At 37.2% G+C, this 23,453-nt stretch overlaps 1 protein-coding gene across 2 annotated transcripts in view; it reads left to right on the top strand.

Moving 5' to 3' along the window:
• The window catches only part of LAMA4 (laminin, alpha 4), a 132,589-nt gene extending 109,519 nt beyond the window's left edge, over window positions 1-23,070 (top strand). For both annotated transcript variants that reach the window (XM_012645091.1, XM_012645090.1), the window contains exons 29-39: window positions 99-232; window positions 1,125-1,289; window positions 2,096-2,249; window positions 8,909-9,096; window positions 10,598-10,787; window positions 11,736-11,891; window positions 13,111-13,270; window positions 14,947-15,077; window positions 16,160-16,253; window positions 16,736-16,855; window positions 22,617-23,070. In XM_012645091.1, the coding sequence (XP_012500545.1) occupies window positions 99-232; window positions 1,125-1,289; window positions 2,096-2,249; window positions 8,909-9,096; window positions 10,598-10,787; window positions 11,736-11,891; window positions 13,111-13,270; window positions 14,947-15,077; window positions 16,160-16,253; window positions 16,736-16,855; window positions 22,617-22,762 (1,638 nt within the window). In that variant the 3' untranslated portion in view covers window positions 22,763-23,070. The remainder of the gene's footprint in view (window positions 1-98; window positions 233-1,124; window positions 1,290-2,095; window positions 2,250-8,908; window positions 9,097-10,597; window positions 10,788-11,735; window positions 11,892-13,110; window positions 13,271-14,946; window positions 15,078-16,159; window positions 16,254-16,735; window positions 16,856-22,616) is intronic.
• Window positions 23,071-23,453: the final 383 nt, after the last annotated feature.

Here is a 23,453-nt window from a genome sequence, read left to right as displayed (position 1 = left end):
TGCACACTGTGTGTTCCTTTGAGCAATACCATTAAGTGAATATTGAAAACGTGAGGATCCCTGGACTCCCTACTTAAAGGCCTGTGTTTGCATTTCAGTCAGACGTGTTCTCCATTTCACTGGATAACGGTACTGTGGTCATGGATATAAAGGGAGTCAAAGTTCAGTCGGCAGATAAGCGGTACAATGATGGGCTGTCCCACTTCATCATTACCTCTGTCTCACCCATGAGGTACAGCTCCTCACTTATGTTCTTTCCACAATGTCTATTTGTAGGACGTGATTTTGTCAAATGCCGCTATGAATAATAGGCTATCCTATTGCTTTTCTAGTGTTAAAACAAAAGTGCCGGAAGGAACAACTTATCTTCCTTTAAAAAATTGCTATTCATTTCCAAGATATGTCACACAAATCACTACAAAATTACTTAAAAGAAATATAAAGGTTATAATCTCCTTGAGAGAAGTGGCTATGTGTACCACGTACTACATGAAATGCCCTGTTTTGCACATAGAAGGAGCTTGGAAAATACTGGTCTTGTTTAGACATTGAATTAGACAATTGAGGATACTAGATTTATGGCCACATTTTAAAAACTCTGACTTTATCTTTAAAATACATAATACTTAATTTTTTTCATAATAAGAAAGCTTTCTGGAATAAGAAATCAACCCCTGTTGTAGAGTGCTGCTATTCCATGTTCACTTTTGTGGAGCCCTCCCATCAAAAGAAATCATTAATAGGCTTCTTCTAGACTTTATTTCCAATTAGGATCAAAACCATACAATGTGCTTTGCAGTGAAAATAGTCCTCCCCAAGTGTGACTAAATGATCACCATGAGGTATGTTCTGTTCTGTCCACAAAAATGTAATGCTGATGACTAGTCATCTGAACTTCTTACTTTATGGGTTTAAATTCCAATCTTGGTTTGGAAAATCTTTTTGCATATAGAAATATTCAACCATTTTATCCTGAGCCTCCTGAAGAGTTTGGCAACTCGTTGTCTTCTTGTTAACTCGATGTTCCATTTCGATTCCATGAGAAAACATGCTTATCCAACCTAGAGTGGAACTCAGGTAAAATGCTAGCTGTGTGGTGTGTAAAGAAGCTTTTTCTTTTGCAGATATGAACTGATAGTAGATAAAAGCAGACATGGGACTAAGAACCCTACCAAAGGTAAAGCAGAACAGACGCAAGCAGGTGAAAAGAAGTTTTACTTTGGTGGCTCACCCATCAGTACCCAGTATGCTAATTTCACTGGCTGTATAAGTAATGCCTACTTTACCAGGTACGATATTTTTATTATTAATTAATCTGCATGACTGATAAAGAAGATCAAGACAATAGTGAAAATATTTATATTATTAAAACTAAAAACTATGAAATTTATCTAGGCACTGGGGACAGTAATTAAAAGCTTGTGTGTGTTTTAGCAACTGTCATACTTGGGTTTGTGTGTAGATTTTTTGCCCTTTAATTTCTGTATGATCTTGGCTAAGCAAGCCTTCATTCTTCACCTGCAAAATGCAGATAATAATAACGCCTGCTTGGTAGGCTTGTTGTAGGGATGAGACAATGCTTGTGAAGCAACTTGTGCAGCACCTGGCATAGAGCATGCTATAGATATTAGATGCAGTTATTTCTGTGCTTGTCATCAATGGTATAGTAGAAAGTAACGTATCAAAATTCTTGTTAGAAATTTAAGAACGTTGTCTTAATTTAATAGATGACTTTAAACAAAGCCATTAATCTAGGTCCTTAACGAAGACAATAGAGACTCCTTGAGTACAAGAACAAGCAACGAGGAATTTAATTAAGAAACACAGAGGCAGTCCAAAATATCTAGAATGTGATGAGGAAAAAAATGTTCATCAGTGAGGATGTGTGGTGTCAGGCATGTAGTTATTAATTAATCGGTTGAATGATAACTTAAAGGGTTCTGGTTAAGATAGTAGTTGATAGGTAAAGACACACACACACACACACACACATACAAATTTTTAATTGCCAAAGTTCTTTGACTTCCATAGTTTTCATCATATAATTCTGAACGATATTTTTTAAGTTTGTTTTTTTCCTCTGTTACAAACACAGGCTAAATAGAGATGTGGAGGTCGAAGATTTCCAGCGGTATTCTGAAAAGGTCCACACTTCTTTTTACGAGTGTCCCATTGAGTCTTCACCATTGCTTCTCCTTCACAAAAAAGGAAAAAATTTCTCAAAGCCTAAAACAAGTCAGAATAAAAAGGTAAAAGACAATGCTGTGCCCACTTTCCAGTTGCCCTCATATTCCATGCACACAACTCTAGACACTGCTGCTTTATAGAATTTACTCTAGTTTGTAACTGTGTGAGTATGAAAGATGGGATTCTTGCAGTACCAGATATTCCACTTTACCAGCTTTGTTGCACTCATTCTTTTTTTTATTGTAGAAACATTTTACAAATTTTTTAATTTTTAATTTACATGTAATAATCGTACATATTTGTGGGATACAGAGTGATATTTCAATACATATATACAATGTGCAATAATCAAATCAAGGTAATTAGCATATCCATCACCTCAAACATTTATCATTTCTTCGTGTTGGGAACATTCAAAATCCTGCTGTCTAGCTATTTGAAAATAAAGAGATAAATAACAATAAATTATCATTAACTACAGTCATCCTACAATGCTATGGAGTATTAGAATTTACTCCTCCTATCTAGCTGTAACTTTGTATCTGTTAACCAACCTCTTCCTATCCTCCCCTCCCTCCTACCCTTCCTAACCTCTACTAACCACAGTTCTATTCTCTACCTCTATGAACTCAACGTTTTTAGCTCCCCCATGTGAGTGAGAACATGCGGTATTTATCTTTCCCCGCCTCTCTTATTTCACTCAACATAATGCCCTCCAGGCTCATCCAAGTTTATTGCATCAATTCTTGTTCCCAGTGAAACAGTTCGAATCTGCTATTTACTCACACCTCATTACAATGGTTAAAATTGCTCTGTGCTAAAAAAAAAAATTGTATAAATAATACATGTTATTTAATACTATAATTCTCTAGTATCATTTGCTTTTGTATAAATAACCATCTTAAGCTTTTGTCACAATCATGGAAGTTATTAAAGTTTCTGTTCTTACCTTGATTTTCCCCTCCTTCCTTGACCTTCACTTCAACTATTCACATGCACAGTTGATCTGTGACATCAACTAAAGCTACTCCATCATCAAAATCTTGAGTTCCTCAATTCCATTCTCTGACTACTATTCTTTCTCATTCCCAGCATGCATGTTATTTGCCTTCATTACAAATGAAAACCTTAATCCCTTTGCATTCTTTCAGTCTAACCCTCACCACCCTTTTCATGGTCCAAATTTAACAGTGCACTCAGGTGTCAGTGCTCCCATCCTGGCCCATGCCACCATCATCTCTCACCTGAATTATTGCAATAGCGTCTCAACAGATCTCCTTGCTTCTACCTGTTTCCTGATAGTCTATTCTCAACACGACAGTCAGATCCTTATAAATATAAATCCTATCATGTCACTCTTCTCAAAGTGGCCCCCATGGCACTCAGAGTAAAAGCCCAAGTCACTACAATTTGTAAAAGGCCCTATGGGAACAGATCCCTGTTCCCTTTCCCTGTCTGAGTTCATCTTCTCCCACTTGCCCACCCCACTCACTCTTCTCCCACACCGACCCCTGACTATTCCTAGCACAGCTCACCTGCACTCCTACCTTAGGATCTTTATTTGAGCTCTGCTTCTTCCTGGACCACTCTTCCCCCAAATACCTGCACAGACAACTTCTCTTTCTTCTAGGATTGCTCAGCTCTCATCTGCTCAATGAGACTTACCTTGACCCCCTATTTAACACCACAGTCTGCCTTCCATCAGTACTACTGATACCTTTGGCCTTTTTCTATTTGTTATTTTTCCATAGCACTTATCACATTTTAATGTATTATTATGCTTTGTTTATTATGTTTATTGTTTATTGTCTGTCTCCTCTGCTAGAATGCAAGTTTATTTGTTTTGTTCACTGACGTATCTTAAGTATCCAGAACAATGCACGAATACGTGTTTGATAAATATTTGGCTATCTGCACCATAGGGTAATAAAGATTAACTGAGTTAATGCATGAAATGCACTTAGCACAGTTCAAAGCATATAGTAAATAAACATCCAGTGATTATTAGTTGTTATATCTCTATAAAGCTTTGTGAATGTTTCTGGAGGATCAATTCCTAAAAGTAGAATTGCTTGGCTTAAGGAAATGTGCATTTTAGATATTGAGACAGTACCAATTTACACTCCCACAAACATCTTTTGAAAGAACCTATTGTCCCACACAATTGCCAACACTAAATATAATCAAATTTCTAGAATTTTAACAATCTAATGGACAAATATGGCACCTCCTTGAGGATTTGGTTTGCATTTCTCTGAATGCTAATGAGATTGATTCTTTTCTGGGGAAGAGCTGGTTGCCTTCCAGGGCTGGCTTCTGGACTGTCAGCAAGAGGAAGTGTCTTCACCAGCTTCCCCCTGACCATTATGTCTTGGGTACCTCCCCATATATTTGAGCATATGTGGACCACTTTTCTAAATCCCCATGAAACTTCTCCTTTCTTCACACGATTTCTTAATTAGTGTTAATAAAATAATTTTGTTCATATATAATCAAAACTTAGCAGTTTTTCAAGATCCCTTCCAGAATTTGATGTGGAAGACTAAATGATTCAGGCAGAGAGATGATTTCATTGATTTTTGTAAAGAATTTTGCTACAAGATACCATGAAGGACTTTTCAGAGGATGCCGTGAAATTCTGATGGATTCTTACTATCACCTTCATACATTGACGCTAAAAGGCCTGCCCTACGAATATTTTAGCTGGCACTTGAACACTGGTCATTGGATCATAGGCCACAGATTAACATCACAGATTTATGAGGGAGATCAGCCTTTTAAAGCAAACACAATTTGCTTTAAATGAACATAGTTTTCAAAATGAAGCCGTCTGTGAAATGTAATTGTCTAACATTCAGTTTCAAGATTACAATCAACAGCCCTACTAACACAAACTTTTCAACATTAACACAACCTTTTCCATATTATAGAAAACCTCTTAACCTTTATGGTAAATAGTCTTAGACGCCAGGCGTGGTGGCTCACGCCTGTAATCCTAGCACTCTGGGAGGCCCAGGTGAGCGGATTGTTTGAGCTCAGGAGTTCGAGACCAGACTGAGCAAGAGCGAGACCCCGTCTCTACTAAAATTAGAAAGAAATTAATCGGACAACTAAAAATATATAGAAAAAATTAGCCAGGCATGGTGGTGCATGCCTGTAGTCCCAGCTACTGGGGAGGCTGAGGCAGAATGATCGCTCGAGCCCAGGAGTTTGGGGTTGCTGTGAGCTAGGCTGACGCCATGGCACTCTAGCCTGGGGAACAGAGCGAGACTCTGTCTCAAAAAAAAAAAAATAGTCTTAGACAGAAACTCAACTTTGTAATAACAAGACACAGAATCACTATAGATTTCACTTATATTTTATGGTAACTTGAATGTCATTGTTTGCTGATCTTTTCTTGTATTTACCCTTGTTTCAATAGCTTCATAAATAGCTACCGAGAAAAACTTGTGGCCTCTGATTTAAATTTTTATCAATGCTGCATCAAAGTAATTAGTATTGTAATAATTTATTTTCATAATCACCTCCTAGTATTCCATTTTATGCATTTATTATAATTCATTTAATCATTAATAGATTTTTGTTTCTGGTTTTCTCCTTTAATGGGTGAAGATCCTTGTGCATAAATCTTTGGTGTATTGCTGAATAAATCTTAGGATGGATTCTTAGAGATAGAATTACTGGATCAAGGCAAATTACTTTCCAAAAGTGTAACATTGATTTATACTCCCCAGGAGTATTTGAGAAGACCTGTCTTACCACCTATATTCCAGCGTTAAGAATTTTCATAATTTTTATGTTTCAAATTCAATTGGGAAAGTAGTTTCTCATTAGGTGTTAATGTAATAATGAACATTTTATGTATGGTAATAGACATCATTCTGGGGTATCTGGCCAACCACTCTCTTCTCTAAGAACTGATTCCCTACCCACCAGGCAGGCCCTCTTCTAGATGTACAACCTCATTTCCCTGGATATAGATCATTGTACTAGAGTAGATCACATGAATTAAGCTGGGCTGTCAGATTCTCTTCCTTGGAAACATAGAACTCAGAGAGATTAGAGAAACTAACCTGAGCTGATCACTGACTAGAAATGATGCAAACATAAGAGCTCTATGTTAATCATGCACAGAAGAAAAAAGCTGCTTTATAGAAAGAGTGAAAGGCAGAAAGCAGTCCTGCAGAAAAAGAAAAATGAAAGTAGACACTGAGAATCAAAGCTGAGATATCAGAAACCTCCAGAAAGGGAGTGCCCTGATTCACTCTAGCTTTTCAATTCCTGATTCTGGGCCCTGGTGGGACCCCACTGTACTGTCTTCTCTTGGATTGTGTAAGATACCCCTGTACCCTTGTAACACATTGCTCTCTTTTTCTTCAGTAGCTCAACTAGCTTGGCTGTTATCTGACAAAGGAGTCTTGCTAAATTGAAATTGGTACCACCAGTGAAATTGAAATTAATAGGCCCTCAGAGAAAAACAGGACACTGGTGAAGTTAAAGTCTAGTGGGATTCAGTGAGAATCCCCATGCACATACCCATTTTAGGATAATAAACTGAGTCTCTGTGTCGGATGGTAGTAATCAAGTTATAACTTGTTTATCATCATTAAGAGCATATATCCACAGAGGATTTAGAGTATTTGGTTGCCATATGTAAAGATACCAGAGTTTATTAATTTTTGCAGCAGATGAGAGATAGTCTAGTTCATGTCTCACATATTAAAGCACCGTAAGGCAAGGCTGGTAAATTGAGAATGTCCTGTTTTTAATAACCCCGTGCTATGCTAAGCCCCTGGAGCTAAGTGGATACACTGGTTAAGAAAGAGTGAGATCCCTGCCACTGAAATGGAGAGAACAGGGAGCAGCCAAAGTTGGGGGAAGTCCCCAATCCCCACCTCATCCCACTTTCTTGCCCCCACCCTCCAGGCAAAGGATTTCCAGCTGGGCCCCTCACTGAGACTAAGATGATCATATCTCCCACTATAAGGCATGTTACTCTAAGGATTGACACACAGCATGGGTTTGGGGAAATTTCTTAAGACATATTGGAGGAAAAGAATCTCCCTACAGCCCCACTCCAGCCCATTCTGCCCACCCATGGCTTGAAGCTATGGCCATTATTTGCAGGTGAGCGCCTGGACCAAAAATTATTGGTCACTGGGTATATTTCCTCCATTCAAGAGAGAAACCTTGCTTCTGTAGCAGTGATTCAGGCTCTGAGTCCCGCGGACTATGTAAGGAGGAGAAGAGGGAATGGTGGAACCAGGTGGGCTTTCCTTTGGAATGTGTGAAGCTATGAGCTCCCATCTCTTCTTCTCCAACCTAACAGCCACCCTGAGAGACTCCACTGCCAGAACCTGACTGTAAGAGCTGCTGCCCAAAAGCAGGAAACTGGCACAGCTGGTCTACCCTTTAGTTAGTTAACCTGCCCTCCGCCCACTACATCTAGATTTTGAGGGTAATTCTGGGATTTGGCTGAAACGCTGACTTTTTGGAGGTCTTGTCTTCTGCCCATACAGGATTAAGGGTTTTCTTGCCAGTGTGTTCCAATCTGTATTATATCTTCCAGAAATTTCACACTGCTTCTTTCTGCTAGTAGAAACCCTTCTAGATTTCCAGGACTGCTGTGGATTATTTTTATGTGTATAGTTCTTCTGATATTTCAGTGGGAATTAGGGAGAGAGGAAAATAAATGTGTGTGTTCATTCAACAATCCTGAATCAGAACTTGTCTTTTCTTATCTAAGAATCCTGGTTCTTGGTGTGCTCTCCTTTCCTCCTGCTGCCACACGTTTGCTCTCCTATCAGCCCTTCCTTTCACTCTAGCAAGTCATCTAAGGTCCTTTCTAACTGGGACCAACCTGTTTTCCAATTTTCTATTTATATACCTGTTTCTCCAATTGATTTTCCATTCCTTAAAAAACAGGAACCATTTCTCACTCACTTTTCTATCCCCACCGTGCACCACCCACAGAAGGCATGTAGAAGTGTTGAATTCTTCCCCTCCACTTCTACCCATTCGATACTCAAACATTCGATATTCAAAGCTTGAATAAATAACTAAATGCTTGGATTTATTTGCATTTACTTTTATTTTGCTTCAGAAATTAAAACTAAATAATCATTAAATATTAGGCTATACTTTCACAACTCTAAATATTAACAGAGTGCAATTTTAAGAGCATGATATAATGTTTAAAAATTGTTCTCTATCCAATACATAAAATTTTGCCACATATCCTATCACCAAAAATATTTTGAAGTATTTTGAAGATGTTGCTAAGTATGTTAACTTTTTACACCACATGTATAAATAATAATCTGTGTATTAAAGTAATATTGTTGCCTATATGGGGTTTCATTGATTGATTCTCTCAGGGTTTATTTCCAACTTTTCACTGTTGTTGAGATGTGCATGTAATTTAAATGATAGAGCAGTTATCTATAGCTTCACTTTAACTCTGCTTTACTATCACGGATTAGAATTTTGGGTTTGTCAACATGTTATATCATCATCACTACTGCAGCTATTGCTGTCATTTGCTTATTGTGGTAGAGGGAGGGAAATATTAGGGTCCTGCCTAATATTTCATGAATGGAAAATGTACAAATACTATGCAGCTTTTTTTATTATTATTAGTGGTGAGGATATTACAAATTAATTTTTGCTGCTAGTATGTCACTTTTTATCCTTTAATTTGACTTATTTCCTGTTTTGATAGGGGGAGAAAAGTAAAGATGCACCTTCATGGGATCCTGTTGGCCTGAAATTCCTTGAGCGGAATACTCCCAGAGACTCTCATTGCCAACTGTCCAACAGCCCGAGGGCAATAGAGCACGCCTATCAGTATGGAGGAACTGCCAACAGCCGCCAAGAATTTGAACACTTAAGAGGAGATTTTGGTGAAAAGTAAATTAACATACTATACTTCTAGGAAATGAACGACATGACTGGGCTTCGTCCTTGTTTGCCACATGTCATCTTTTTTCCTATGATCCTTCCTTTCTGTGCCACCTTAATCCTGTGCCACCTTTATCATCAAAATAAATACTAAATAGTACATGATTTATGCTTTCCAATAAATTATATTCTCTGTGACTTTTCCCCTAAATGTAAGGTGCATAAAACGGCATTCTCCCAGGAATTGATGTGTTTGATGTTTCAAATGACCAATTACCTGACCTTGACATCACCTTCCCTTCCCCATACAAATTGCTTTCAGATTATAAATGGGAATGTATTCTAACTGCTAGAAGATTAATAAGGAAAGACACTAAAAATACAATTATGTTTGTATGTATTATGTTGCCCCTCCACCTGTCTCAAACCCCGTCACCTCTTCCGAGTATTTCACAAATCTCCAGGTTATTTACAATTATCAAAGATTTATTTTTATAGTTTTAGCACCCAAATATTTTTACATAGGTTTTGGGGTACTTTTTTGTTTTTGTTTTTTTAGAGACAGGATCTCACTCTGTCACCCATGTTGGAACTCCTGGGCTTAACCAATCCTCCCACCTCATCCTCCTGAGCAGCTAGTACAAGCGCACACCACTGCACTCAGCCAATTTTTTTTTATTTTTTGTAGAGACAGGGGTCTTGCTATATTGCCCAGGCTGGTCTCGAACTCCTGGCCTCAAGTGATCCTCCAGCCTCAGCCTCCCACAGTGCTGGGATTACAGGCATGAGCCACTGCACCTGGCCTAGGTTTATACAACTCTTTCAAACATTCATACAGTCAATGCATTCAATAAGAAACCTCTAATGCCTTCTAATTTGCTACTTGCCTAATAGGCAGAATCAGTATTTTATATTCTTCAGGAATAATTTAATCAAAGTAGAAGTTAACCTAATAAATGTATCTTTATCCGTAGCCTGGAGCTGTATTTCCAGAAAGTTTTGTTTAATTTCTACACACTCAGGTGGCTACTTTTAATATGTTTTTAATATGTGGTATCCATCAATTAATTTTTAGTGGGAGAAAAATTTAATTTGTATTTTAGATAGTACACAAATAATATCATTTCTATGCAAATGTTGTATGCATACTAATTATGCACTAGTATTTTATCCACATGGATAAGCTTCTTTAACATATAGATTTTAACAAAATTGCAACCACATTTTCAAAGCAAGACACTTTGAATAAGATCCTTAACTGAAACAACACTTCCTTAGATGTGGCATATATCCGTGTTGTATAGGGAAGTAGAGAATTCACATTTTTGAACTAGCCATGCTTACCCAATATTCATTAATAATACTAAGGGAATAATTAGAAGTGATACTGTTTGGGATTAGATAGAATGGCTACTTATTCATTCTTCCTTACCCTGTATTACTTTGAGAAGTTAGAGATTATCCTTGGTCTCATTTTACATATGGTAAGCTTTTTCTTTTCATTTACCAGATCTCAGTTTTCCATTCGTCTGAAAACTCGTTCTTCCCATGGGATGATTTTCTATGTCTCCGATCAAGAAGAAAATGACTTCATGACTCTATTTTTGGCACACGGGCGCTTGGTTTTCATGTTTAATGTTGGCCACAAGAAACTGAAGATTAGAAGCCAGGAGAAATACAATGATGGATCGTGGCATGATGTAAGTTGAAGGCAGAGAACAGCATTATCAGCAAATCTACTATTGTCAAATGGGCTAACACTAATGCCCCACCATTGATCTCTCCAGAAATATCCATTATAAAATTCTGCTGCTATACACTCAGACTTCAATTTCAAAAACTTTTGTTAATTCCTTATAAAAATCTCAAAACATACTATTTAAAAAGAGATGCAGGCTGAGTGTAATTATTTTAACCAAAGGGTCAGTGACCAACATAAACTGAAGTTTGGTTTCTGTTGATTTTTCACTTTTTTTCACTGCCTGTAGGTTCTTAATTTTCAACAATTATTACTGAGTGTCTTTTATAGGCTAAGCTGTGGAAGACACAAAGTGAAGACTAAATCAGGAAAACAGGACATCACAGGAGGAACACATAAATATTAAAAGAAATCAGTGGGTAGTAATGGCAATGTAAGATGGATTTACAATTAATTACAAGCTTGAGAGAGGGAGATAACATGTGGGCTGGTCAACTGGAAAGAGCTTCCCAGAGAACTCAGCTAAATATAAGCTATATTCAGAAATTAAGCCTGTAGCTTTAAATCATTCTATCTAAAGGTCAGAAAACATATGGATCACTTCCTCTAACACATGGAGCGGTAAATCCAAGGTGAGCAGGAAAATACACCTATGTTTACAAAGCGAGGAGGTCTGGAGAAAACTCACAATAAAGCATATGCTGTACAACAAAACAGAATCAAATAAGGGATAAAATTTCTGTCATTCTACAAACTGCATTGCCGGAAGCCTAGTAAACAGAGGAAGAGACAAACTCTTGACCTTCGGAAAAGAGACTACTTTTTAAAATAAACTTTCTGCAGATTTCCCACAGCACTGCAATAGCAAAGTTGGGAGGAGAGGCAACAAAGCCTTTTCCCCAATCTTGATGTGTACCTGACTTTTTCCCTTTTCCTTCTCTCCATTTAGGTGATATTTATTCGGGAAAAGAGCAGTGGCCGACTGATAATAGATGGTCTTCGAGTCCTAGAAGAAAGTCTTCCTCCTACTGGAGCTACCTGGAAAATCAAGGGTCCCATTTATTTGGGAGGTGTGGCTCCGGGAAGGGCTGTGAAAAATGTTCAGGTAAGCCAGGCATGACCAGGTAGAGCCATTGACCTTCAGAGCTGAAAGATCACTTAATCAAGGCCCTCATTTTACAGATTAGGAAACTAGCAAGAGTAAATTCGTAGTTTGGCTGGAGATGAGATATCAAACTATTTTCCTATAGGCTGTCTGCCCTGTCACATTACAAAATCAGGAATGATCTTTTGATTCTAAAGTAGATGTGAAATGAAAACAATTTTCAGAGATACAAATTATAATGAAAATTTATGTCTTGAGGAAATCTTATTTGTTCAGCAAGTACGCTTTACTCTTAATGTAAAGAGATAACAAAAAAAGAAAGCAAGTCATTCCATATTATTGAGTCAAAAAAAGTTCTAGGTCATTATGTAAACTACAATCCCATTTTTGTTTCTTACATATACACACACATGCAATTTGCAAATGAGCAAGGAAATGTGGTTACCCTGGGGATAAGTGAGAATATAGTAAGAAACATTATTTTTGTAATTTAAAAATTAAATTACACCTTTCAAAAATATATAGTAGTAAAGAGATATATCAAAGGACTAAGTTTTTCTTAACATAAATATGTTAATAGATTTGATTTTAGCACAAAGTATTAATAATACATTTCTAAGATCCATTAATATATGTAGACAGAGCAAAAAATTTAAATTATAATTATGTTTTAAATAAGCAGCCCCAATTCCATGTCGACCTCTTTAAAAGATTTCTAAATGCAGTGTGAAATCAGTTGTCTAAAGTGGACCAAGTTTCATGTTCTGTGATATAATAAATTTTCAATCACAGAGACAGCTAATGAAACCAGAAATGCAAGCTTTCTGCTGTTTATTTAGCTATGGTAGATTTAAGTTAAGAACTTTGCTAATATTCATCAGCATTAAGTGATCTTGGGCACAGCTGTCATTCTTGAAGGAAAACAAACTAGGATATCTCTAATACTCAATTTGAAAATCACAGCTGTACTTTATTTTGTCAAGTTGTTATGTAAAAATTTACACAGTTTAATTACTGCAGGTTGACATTATCAATTAAAAAAATTCTAGCTTCAAAGAACTAGTTAAAAATAAACTACCTGGAAAAGTGTTGATTGTTCAGATAGCTAAAATAAATAAAATGAGGAATGACTTGGTTTCTCTCAGAACTCAGACTCCCCCATTTTGCTTCCCCATCTATGTTGAGAAAATGGATTTTAAGATACGTCTTCTTCTCTCAGATTAATTCAGTCTACAGTCTAAGTGGCTGTCTCAGCAATCTCCAGCTCAATGGGGCCTCGATCACCTCTGCTTCTCAGACATTTAGCGTGACCCCTTGTTTTGAAGGTCCGATGGAAACCGGAACTTACTTTTCAACAGAAGGAGGATACGTCGTTCTAGGTAATATGAGTTATGTTAAAAAAAAAAAAAAAACATGAATTATGAAATGCTTCTTTCCTGTAGGTGGTAAACAGAGAATATCAGACCCAGAGTTAAAATTTAAGAATGCCAAACTCAGCCCTAGAAAATGATCTCTTTCCAGAAAGACCACCTTTCTCCCCTCCTACCACTCCACACCCTGTTAGTTTGCCCTGACCAGAGCTTCTCCACAGCTGCCAGACTTCTGGATGCAGACCATCTCGGCTCCTTTAGAGTCTTGCTCTGTTCCCTCTTAGCATGAACCATTGTCCCTCTAAAAGAAGTCCCACTTCCTCTCCCTGACCTGCAACACCAGCAAACAACACTATCCTTCAGAAATTTTATTTCTGGATTTTTATTCTCCTCGACCATTACTCTCTCATTCATTCAGCAGCTTTTATGGTGTGCCTCCTGTACGGCAGTCCCTATGCCAAATAAATGGAACCTAATTGTTCCAAAAATAAATAAAATCCTAGCAGACTACACACAATCGTCATCCAATCCATTCCAACAGACATTCTATAGAGTAACCACCGGGTGTGAGGAAGGCACCAAAACAGGTGCAGGAATGAGGATAGGAAAAGGGTAAAACCACATGTTCCCTGCCCTCCAGGCACTTCGGTACTCTGTGCATCCCCTGAATAAAGAAATCACAAGGCAGCCAAGTATATTTTTTTAAACTACCACCATGTCGTACAGAATAACCAGAGGTAGTATTTCCTCTCTTTGGCTCATGATTTTACTTTCCTTCTCTGCCCCACCCCCCTTTATTCCCACTAAAACACCTACACTCACATTTCTCAGCCCTTCATTGAATTTCAGTGTTAAGAACACTATAGGTTTGGACAGTTTGAAATGCATAGCAAACTGCACAATTTATGTGCTACTCCACGAACATTAACTAATACCAGGAAAAATTAAAAAGTGATTTATAAGGAGACACGTCAAGTGAACATTATTAAGATGCCCAGGTTTGCAATGAGTCTCTTGGAGTGAATACAGCTATTCTTAGTAAGAATTTTCTTGGATCGCCTCAATTACAGCTCCTAAATACTTCGCTGCTCTCACTTTCTCTCTTCTCTGAAATGCTCTGCAGCACTGGCACCAGTTAGGTTTTTATTTAAGAATTATTTAAAAATACATGTCTAATATATGTCTAAGTCATCTCCTTTGCTCAGTGACTGCAAAATAAAGTCTAACTTCCATACTTCGGCATTAGGGCCCTTCCCAGTGTGGCTGCCCTCGCAGGAACAATCCAGCCACGCTGGCCTTCACAGTGCTCCCCAACCATTCCAGCCTCTGCACCTGTGTTCAAGCCACTTCCTCTGCCCGGACTGCCCTGTCCTCCTCACTTGTGAAATATTAAATGGTGCTGCTATTTGGAATTGATTTATCCTTTCCTGAACTCCCACAACACGTAGAGTATTTTTAGTGTGCTATTCCCAGCCTCATGCCACTGTCGTAGTATGTTAGTTATCTTAGCACCTCACAGAGCTTTCCACGGTGAGTTTGACATGGAAAAGTCACTATCTAGTCATCTGTTGAAAAATGCATCAAACTTTCAAAAACAGATACAAAAATATATAATTACAAAATCACGCCATAGTTACAAAATCTGTTTTGCTATTCCTGAGAGTTTATAGGATTTCTCTCCACAGATGAGTCTTTCAATATTGGATTGAAGTTTGAAATTTCATTTGAAGTCCGTCCTAGAAGCAGTTCCGGAACCCTTGTCCACGGCCACAGTGTCAATGGGGAATACCTAAATGTTCACATGAAAAATGGGCAGGTAGCGTTTTAAAAATTTCTTAACAATTTGTCTCATCTAACCTTGGATTCTAGATCTGAAGCAGATTTATTTCACAGAATTATTTCATCAGTCTTTCCTAACTGGAAAAAAAGGGAAGTTGTAATGTGAAATTTAAATGTGGGCAATATTTGGATTCAGATTCATATGTTGGGAGTTGATTTAATTAGAACTGTCATGAAAATATGACAAAGTTATCAAAAAAAAATCACCAATAACAACATAAAGGGTTTTAACAAAAGAATTAGAAGAGGAAGCAGCAAACATAACCAATTATCAAAATCAACAAACACTAAAACACCTTTCTAAATATCTATATGTATATCCTATATATGTATATCAGATATATAGATATATAATCTATAAATATACATATTATTCTCAATTGCTAAAAATAAAACATTTTGTTATAAACACTACTCTCATCCTAAAATATTACTAAAGAATATTAATGAAGGTATTCAAATAAATATGTATGAAAAAGCATACTCTAACTTAATATGATGGATTTTTATACGAGTTCTAGTATGTTCTATTAAACTATAATAAACAATATAACAATAAAACTTATACTTACTTGGTGCTTACTATGTGTCAGGTACTATTCTAAATGCTTACTATGGATTAACTCATTTAATCCTCCCAGCATCTCTATGATGTAGGTAACATTATCACTCTTATTTTATAAATGAGAAAACTGAAGCAGAGAGTAAGATAAGTAAGAGGCTGGCAGTCTGCCTTCAAGGTCCATGCTTTTCACCAATGCTTTAACTTGCTTTGAATAACACACTCCATCTTTAGAAATTAAAGGAATTCATTCTATTTCTTACTGTCTTTCTCTTCCTCTTTTCTCCTGCGTGATTATTTTGTTCTCTCTCCGAGGAGCAACCCCAGTGTAAACTATAGCCTACCAAAGAGTGACCCCTTGTGTTCAAATTGCAAAGCTAATCATGTGTGGGTATTTGTTAAAGTACTGCTTCACTGGTAAATTATTTAAGAAATTTAGTTTTATCACAATAAGGAGAAACGAAACTAGATTATATAATGTGCCATGTCTTTTGCAGGTCATAGTGAAAGTCAATAATGGCATCAGAGACTTTTCTACCTTAGTAATACCCAAGCAGAGTCTCTGCGATGGCAGATGGCACAGAATTACAGGTGAGAAAAGCTGAGTGTCCTGGGTTTCCTTTATGAAGATGAGCCTGCACACCCACCTGTGGGATGATGCCCTGGCAGAATTTAGACTATAACATATGATAGGTGATGGATGAAAGTCTAAAAGTAGCCAAAAAAAGTATCAAGTGTTCTTTTACTAAAATATGTATATTGAACTCACATGTAATTTGAAAATATGAATACTGCCAAAATAATGCTGAGGAGTTGTTTAAATAATACATAACTTATGGAACAAAAAAGTAGTACAAGGGTATCCAAAACATTCTCCCTTTCAAAGGAAAATGTTACAGTGATTGTTTGGTTAAACATTGTTAGACATCATTGATGTTTTCAATGATATAGGAAAAAGTGTGGGGTTTTATTCTGGAATAAATAAAAGCCATTACTGTGATAAATTAGTCTCTTTCATGTGAAAATCCATCGTTCCAGTGCCACTTGTGACCAATCTTTTCCCTGTATTTCAGTTATCAGAGATTCAAATGTGGTTCAGTTGGATGTAGACTCTGAAGTGAACCATGTGGTTGGACCCCTGAACCCAAAACCAGTGGATCACAGGGAGCCTGTGTTTGTTGGAGGTGTTCCAGGTAAATGTTATTTAAAAGGGAAAAGTTTCCAAATCCAAAAAACCAGTAAGTTCTTGTAATTGTTATTACAATATTAAAGAATTGAGCCATGTGTTTTCATAATTCACCTAATAATTCAAAAGATTATATATAGTGTCCATTAATGGGAAAAAGCACAACAAAGTGACACATAGCCCTAGACCCCAGCCTTCTAACCAGTAGATATGACTCTCCCCTTGCCATATTTGCTATTTTTTTCCACTCCCCTTTCATGTATGTACACCACACACATACATTGTGAAACATATGCTCTATTTTACCTATAACACGAAGAAAATTCATTTGCTAACACTACTCTAGGATCTGAGAATCTTGGAAGACTTATTTTGCTGATAATTACTCCCTTCCTTAGTAGGAAAGAATGCACAGTTCTCCCTGTCCACAATTAAGCTGAATTGCAAAAAACAGCTGTAGACCATAAGTTCTGTTGTGTCTATGTAGTAACATTCCCTAAGAAAGGTTCCCAGCTGCAACTTTGTAAACATCATCAGTAACAAGTGCTATCATCTGCCAAGAATGGTAGATAATCCAGAATGGTGATAGGAGGATACTTACGGACACCCCCATCCCCCAATTGTTTTAAACCTCTGAAGAAAGGATCATGTCTTTATGTTGAATGCATTTGTTTTTATACATTTCACTAACTTGGAAAAACTGAATGCTATAGCTGGGGAGAGGGATATAAGAATTAGACAACGAAGCTTTTCCATCTAGAATTTGGTGGGGATTTTTTATTGATACATCATAGTTGTACATATTTTGGGTGTACATGTAATATTTTGATACCTGTGTAAAATGTATAATGATGAAATCAGGGTAATTGGGATATTCATCACCTCAAACATTTACTTTCTCTTTGTGTTGGGAACATCAGAATTCCTCTCCTCTAGTTAATTTGAAATATACAATAAATTACTGTACTATTGAATACTGGAACTTACTCCTTCTATCTTACTGTATTTTTGTACCCATTAACCAACTTCTCTTCATCACCCCCTCCCCCTTTCCTTTCCAGCCTCTGGTAATCACCATTCTCCTCTCCCATCCAAGTACTAACTAGGCCCAAACCTGCTTAGCTTCCAAGATCAGATGAGATCAGGTGCATTCAGGGTGGTATGGCCATAGACATCAGTCTCCTCCCTATCTCCACGAGATCCACATTTTAGCTCCCATGTATGAGTGAGAACATATGATATTTGTCTTTCTACACCTGGCCTGGTGGGGATTTTCATAATCTTCTAACTAGATTATTTTATTTTTTATTTTTTTTATTTCAGGGTATTATGAGGGTACAAACATTTTGGTTACATTTTATGTTTTTGCCTCACCCAAGCGAGGGTTAGAGGTGTGCCCTTCTCTACAATGCTCACCGTGTCCTTTAGTTGTGAGTTTACCCCCCCAATCCCCCTAATCCCTGGAGAATATTACTGCCATGTGAGCACCATAGTGTTATTCAGTCAGTGCCAATTTGATGGCAAGGACAAGTGGAGCCCATTCTTCCGATCTTGTGATACCTCACTTCGGATAATGGGCTCAAGTTCAATCCAAGAAACTATAAGAGATTCTAGATCACTGTCGTTTCTTATGATTGAGTAATATTCCATTGTAGACATATAAAAAATTTTAATAAGCCACTCATAAATTGACAGGCACTTGTGTTGTTTCCACATCCTAGCAATAGTGAATTGTGCTGCCATAAACATTTGGGTGCAGATGTTTCTATCATAGAATGTTTTGTGCTCTTTTGGGTAGATGTCTAATAGTGCTATTGCTGGATCGAATGGTATTTCTATTTTTAGCTCTTTGAGGTATCTCCAAATTCTTTTCCACAGAGGTTGCACTAATTTGCAGTCCCACCAGCAGTGTAAGAGTGTTCCTGTCTCTCCACATCCTCGCCAACATTTGTTGTTTGGGGATTTTTTGATAGAGGCCAATCTCACTGGGGTTAGGTGATATCTCATTGTGGTTTTGATTTGCATTTCTCTAATGATTAGAGATGTTGAGCATTTTTTTATATGTTTGCTGGCCATTATTCTGTCTTCTTTTGAAAAGTTTCTGTTCATGTCCTTTGCCCATTTATTGATGGGGTCGTTTGATTTTTTTCTTGTTGATTTTTTTAAGTTCTAGACAGATTCTTGTTGTCAGCCCTTTATCGGATGTGTAGAGAGCAAATATTTTCTCCCATTCTGTAGGCTGTCTATTCGCTCTAATGATACTTTCCTTGGCTGTGCAAAAGCTTTTTAATTTGATCAGATCTCATTTATTTATTTTTGTTGCTGTGGTGATTGCTTTGGGGGTCTTCTTCAAAAATTCTTTGCCTAGGCCGATGTCTGAAATGGTCTTCCCAGCATCTTCTAGAATTTTTAAGGTTTCATGCCTTAGGTTTAAGTTTGTTATCCAATAACTAGATTATTTTAGACTGACTCATGTAAAGGCAGAAAATGCTTTGAGAGTGAGAAAGTGCAGATAAAATTAAGCATATGTGCTGGACACGGTGGCTCACACCTGTAAACCTAGCACTTTGGGAGGCTGAGGCCGGAGGATCACTTGAGGCCAGGAGTTCGAGACCAGGCTGAGCAAAAGCAAGACCCCATCTCTACAAAAAATATAAAAATTAGCCAGGCATCGTGGTGCATGCCTGTAGTAACAGCTACTCAGGAGGCTGAGGCAGAAAGATCACTTGAGCCCAGGAGTTTGAGGTTGCTGTGAATTATGATGACGCCACTGCACTCTAGCCTGGGGGACAGAGCGAGACCCTGTCTCAAAAAAAAAAAAAAAAAAATTTAAGCATCTGACCTTGGATACTCCGAAAATAGTAACAACTAAGTACTCCTCTCCTTGGTGTGAGTTTTTCAAATACTAGTATTGACAGTGATGGTAACTAAGTGTTGAAAAAGTATTTGAGACCCTCAAAAAGCAACTCTTCCTTTCCTTTACTTCCCCCATCCATTCTCATCTCCATTCCCCAGTCCTCCCCTCCTATTCCTGGCATTAGTTCTAAAAGGATCCTGGCAAAGTTCACTGCTGCACTTCATGTAGGTGCAGTATGGAAAATGTCTCACATCAGTTCTCACATTTCTTCACATTGCTTCCTTTCTAGAAATTGCAACATAGTTTAAGATATTTTACAGGTTCCCAAGGGTCCACAGGATCAAATTCAGCATAGTATGCAAGGTTCTTGGTCATCTGTCTCCTTGCCCCTGCCTCTGGGGTCTCCCCATACCTTCTGGGACATACAGTTCCCTAAATGTTCAGTGATGGTCTCTTTGCTCCAGGCCTTTGCACAAGTGCACAGGGCCTCAATTTCTGGGAAATGTTCTTCCTTTCCTCCCCTAGTACCTTTTTAAGGAAGAACTTCTCCCACTCCTCCCCAACCTAACTCCTTATTGACCTTTGGGACTAAGCTCAGACTTCTACTTACACTCATGCCCATTCTCCCTAGAATGTATATGTATACCACTGTTGTAGCACATAACACAAAATATTGTTGAAGCTAAATAGTATACTCCTTGCTGGCAGGGAACATAACTTCATTCAACACACAACATGGATTATCTATTAAGCACTGTGCTAGGGTCCAGAAGATGGACAAAACAAGCATGGCCCTCTCTCAGAGAAGTTATAGTATTTGTTCTTCACACTGTACCCAAAGCGTTTACTACATCATTCAAACAAATATTTCTCTTTGATTTTTGTTTGTTTTAACTCTCTGATCCCAGCCTCACACACTGCTTAACTACAAGAGTTGCTAAGCTCCACAGACTGGATGGGTAAGACAAATTCAGGCTGCCTGAGATACATAACGAATAGCAAATTTTAGCTAATGAGCCAGCGCACGGGAACTAGCAGGCTGAGGGCGGGGGTGGGAGGCCTAACCACCAGCCCCCTGCACCAATGCAGCTTTTAATTCCATCAAGAATCATGCCAGCAAACCCAGAACAAAAGCAATTATAATTTAAGCTGAATGTAATTAATTATATCATTTTGAGCTATTCAAGAATAGTTCTACTAAAAACACATCAGAAACCAGAGCATTAAGAAGGATAACTAAAGAAATGAAGCATAAATAAAAACCCCTATATGCATTGAATTCTCTTGGAATTCTTACCAGTTCTCTTGTATCACTCAGAACCCTAGTGACTCATTATTTCTATTGATAAAAAGCTAATGCATAAAATTCATAGAACTACACACCCAAAAAAAGTCAACTTTAGTGTATAATAATTTTAAAATCAAAATTAAAAGTTAAAGAAATTTTTAAGTTAATGTAGCCCACATGTGAGTTGAACTATTCATTCCTCTACTGAAAATCCTGCATTACTCTGTATATAGTCAAGCCTTCAACCTGGGTAACATTCTCTTAAAATAATGCATTGATTTTATTAATCAAATCTTTAGGATTCAAGGGCACTTTACTGTCACTAGCTACAGTTAATTGTGTGGTAAATTATGCAGACCATAATTGCTATATGATTTATTACCTCCAGATGATTTCCCCCATGAACCAAAGGGGGGCCAACTTGGGCAGAATCAAAACCTATGTTCTAAATCTAGTCTCCAAAATAAGCAGAAGGATTAAATGTTTCTACGCCTTATAATCTTTCCTGATCACTCATTTTTTATTCTGACAATGAAGTACGCTGAGCAGGCTTGAGGAATATATATTGTCATACTAATCTTAAGACAATAAAGGACATTGATCTCTCAGGCCTCTTCCAAATCTAAAACTTTATGATTATCATTCTAAACATGAAATGCCATTTCCATGATTTATTTCCAGTACGTAGCTTCTGCATATTCTTACTCTACATTGCTTAGAAAACTTATTACAGCTGCTTGCTGATGTTTAATTTGCTGTCCTGTTTTATGTTCCTTCTTGAGTTACTGATTTCTAAGTGTTTTCCATCCTTTATCTGCTACTGCTCACATAGCTATTTGTACATAATAATAAGCTTTGACTAAATTGATTTTAATTTTATGATATTTCTAAGTTCTCTAAATTGTTTTAAATTATATAGTTTCTATCATCCCAACACATTTAATTGTGACTGTACAATTAATAAGCATAAGGCTTCTTCTAGATCTCTAATTAAGACAAGGGGAGAAAGTTCCCCTGGCATACCAGAGGGCACCTGTGTTCACATGAAGATTAAGCTAGTTATCATTACCCTATTTATAGTTCTTAAACCCTGAGCTCAGAAAAATTAAATTTTAGTTTATTTGAATTCATTATTTTCTCATTATATTTTGTGAGCTTGGCAAAAATGTGGAGGCTTAATGGTGAAAGATAATGAATTAAACAGAAACATTAACCAAGTCCAAAAATAGTGTGGAAGCTAAAATTTCTTTCCCCCTTCTTAGCAAAGCACACAATATAACTGAGGCCCAGGTGAAATCAACTTTAAAAACCATACGTAGATCATAAAAATTCACTGCTGAGGCTTTACATTTAAGTGGTAAATTTCAGCCTTGGAAGACAGCTTCAATACCCAGAAATGTGGTCATGGAAAACATGGCAAAACATTAAAATTACCACATGTTCATATTACTTCAAAAACAAATAATGTTCCTGAGAAATGAGTCAATTACAACTATATTCCATTTTTGACATGTAAATCATCTTGGTGGAGCAATTATTATGTATATATTTTTACTCAGAAGTAATATTTGGGCTTGGAGTGCCTCAATTGCAATCTCTGTTTTTATTTCTGTCTCTTTTCAGAATCTCTACTGACACCACGCTTGGCCCCCAGCAAACCCTTCACAGGCTGCATTCGCCACTTTGTGATTGATGGGCGCCCAGTGAGCTTCAGTAAAGCAGCCCTGGTCAGCGGTGCAGTGAGCATCAACTCCTGTCCAGCAGCCTGAACAACAGAACACAGCTGCCCAAGTACAAAGTTCTTTAGAGCACTGAAATAAACACAAAGCCAGCCAGAAGGAACAGCAACTCTTCCTTTTGATGGAAGCATTCATCTAGTTGAACAGGACTTAAATCAGTCATCAAGGACTGGATGCTTCTTATTTCTCATTTGGATTCTTACCTTGGATCCAAAACGTCTGCAATGGACAACAATCGAAGGAGTGATAAACTTACTTGTATTGAGAGCACATACTTACTTCCTACTGGTGAAATTATTGTTCCTGTTTCTAATAAAATAGAAGGGATTCTAAATAAACACTGGCACACATTTTTAAAGTACGGTTAGATTCTCAGATTCATCTTTCTTTCAGGGAAGATAATGTTCAATATATACCAAAATATCTTTGTCCTAAGCTACCTTTTGTTATCTTGAAAAGATTTACTCATTTACATATAATATAACATTAGATGATGGATTTCCTTTTAGCACTTTTGTTTGGTCTATCAGTGTAACAAGAATATTTTAGTTCTACAGCAGCAATTATCAAGATTTAAGAAAGTAAATTTCTAACAGATTACTAGCAAAATGGTAGTATAAACAAACTACTTTTTGTCCTACCTTATCTCCTTAAAAGAAAAATAAAATTGTACGTGAGGGGAGGCTCCTGCAGGATCTTATTGTTGCTATTATTGTGCGTT

The sequence above is a fragment of the Propithecus coquereli genome, unplaced genomic scaffold (assembly GCF_000956105.1).
Source record: "Propithecus coquereli isolate 6110/MARCELLA unplaced genomic scaffold, Pcoq_1.0 Scaffold225, whole genome shotgun sequence".
NCBI lineage: Eukaryota > Metazoa > Chordata > Mammalia > Primates > Indriidae > Propithecus > Propithecus coquereli.
This window is presented reverse-complemented; position numbering and strand designations above follow the sequence as displayed.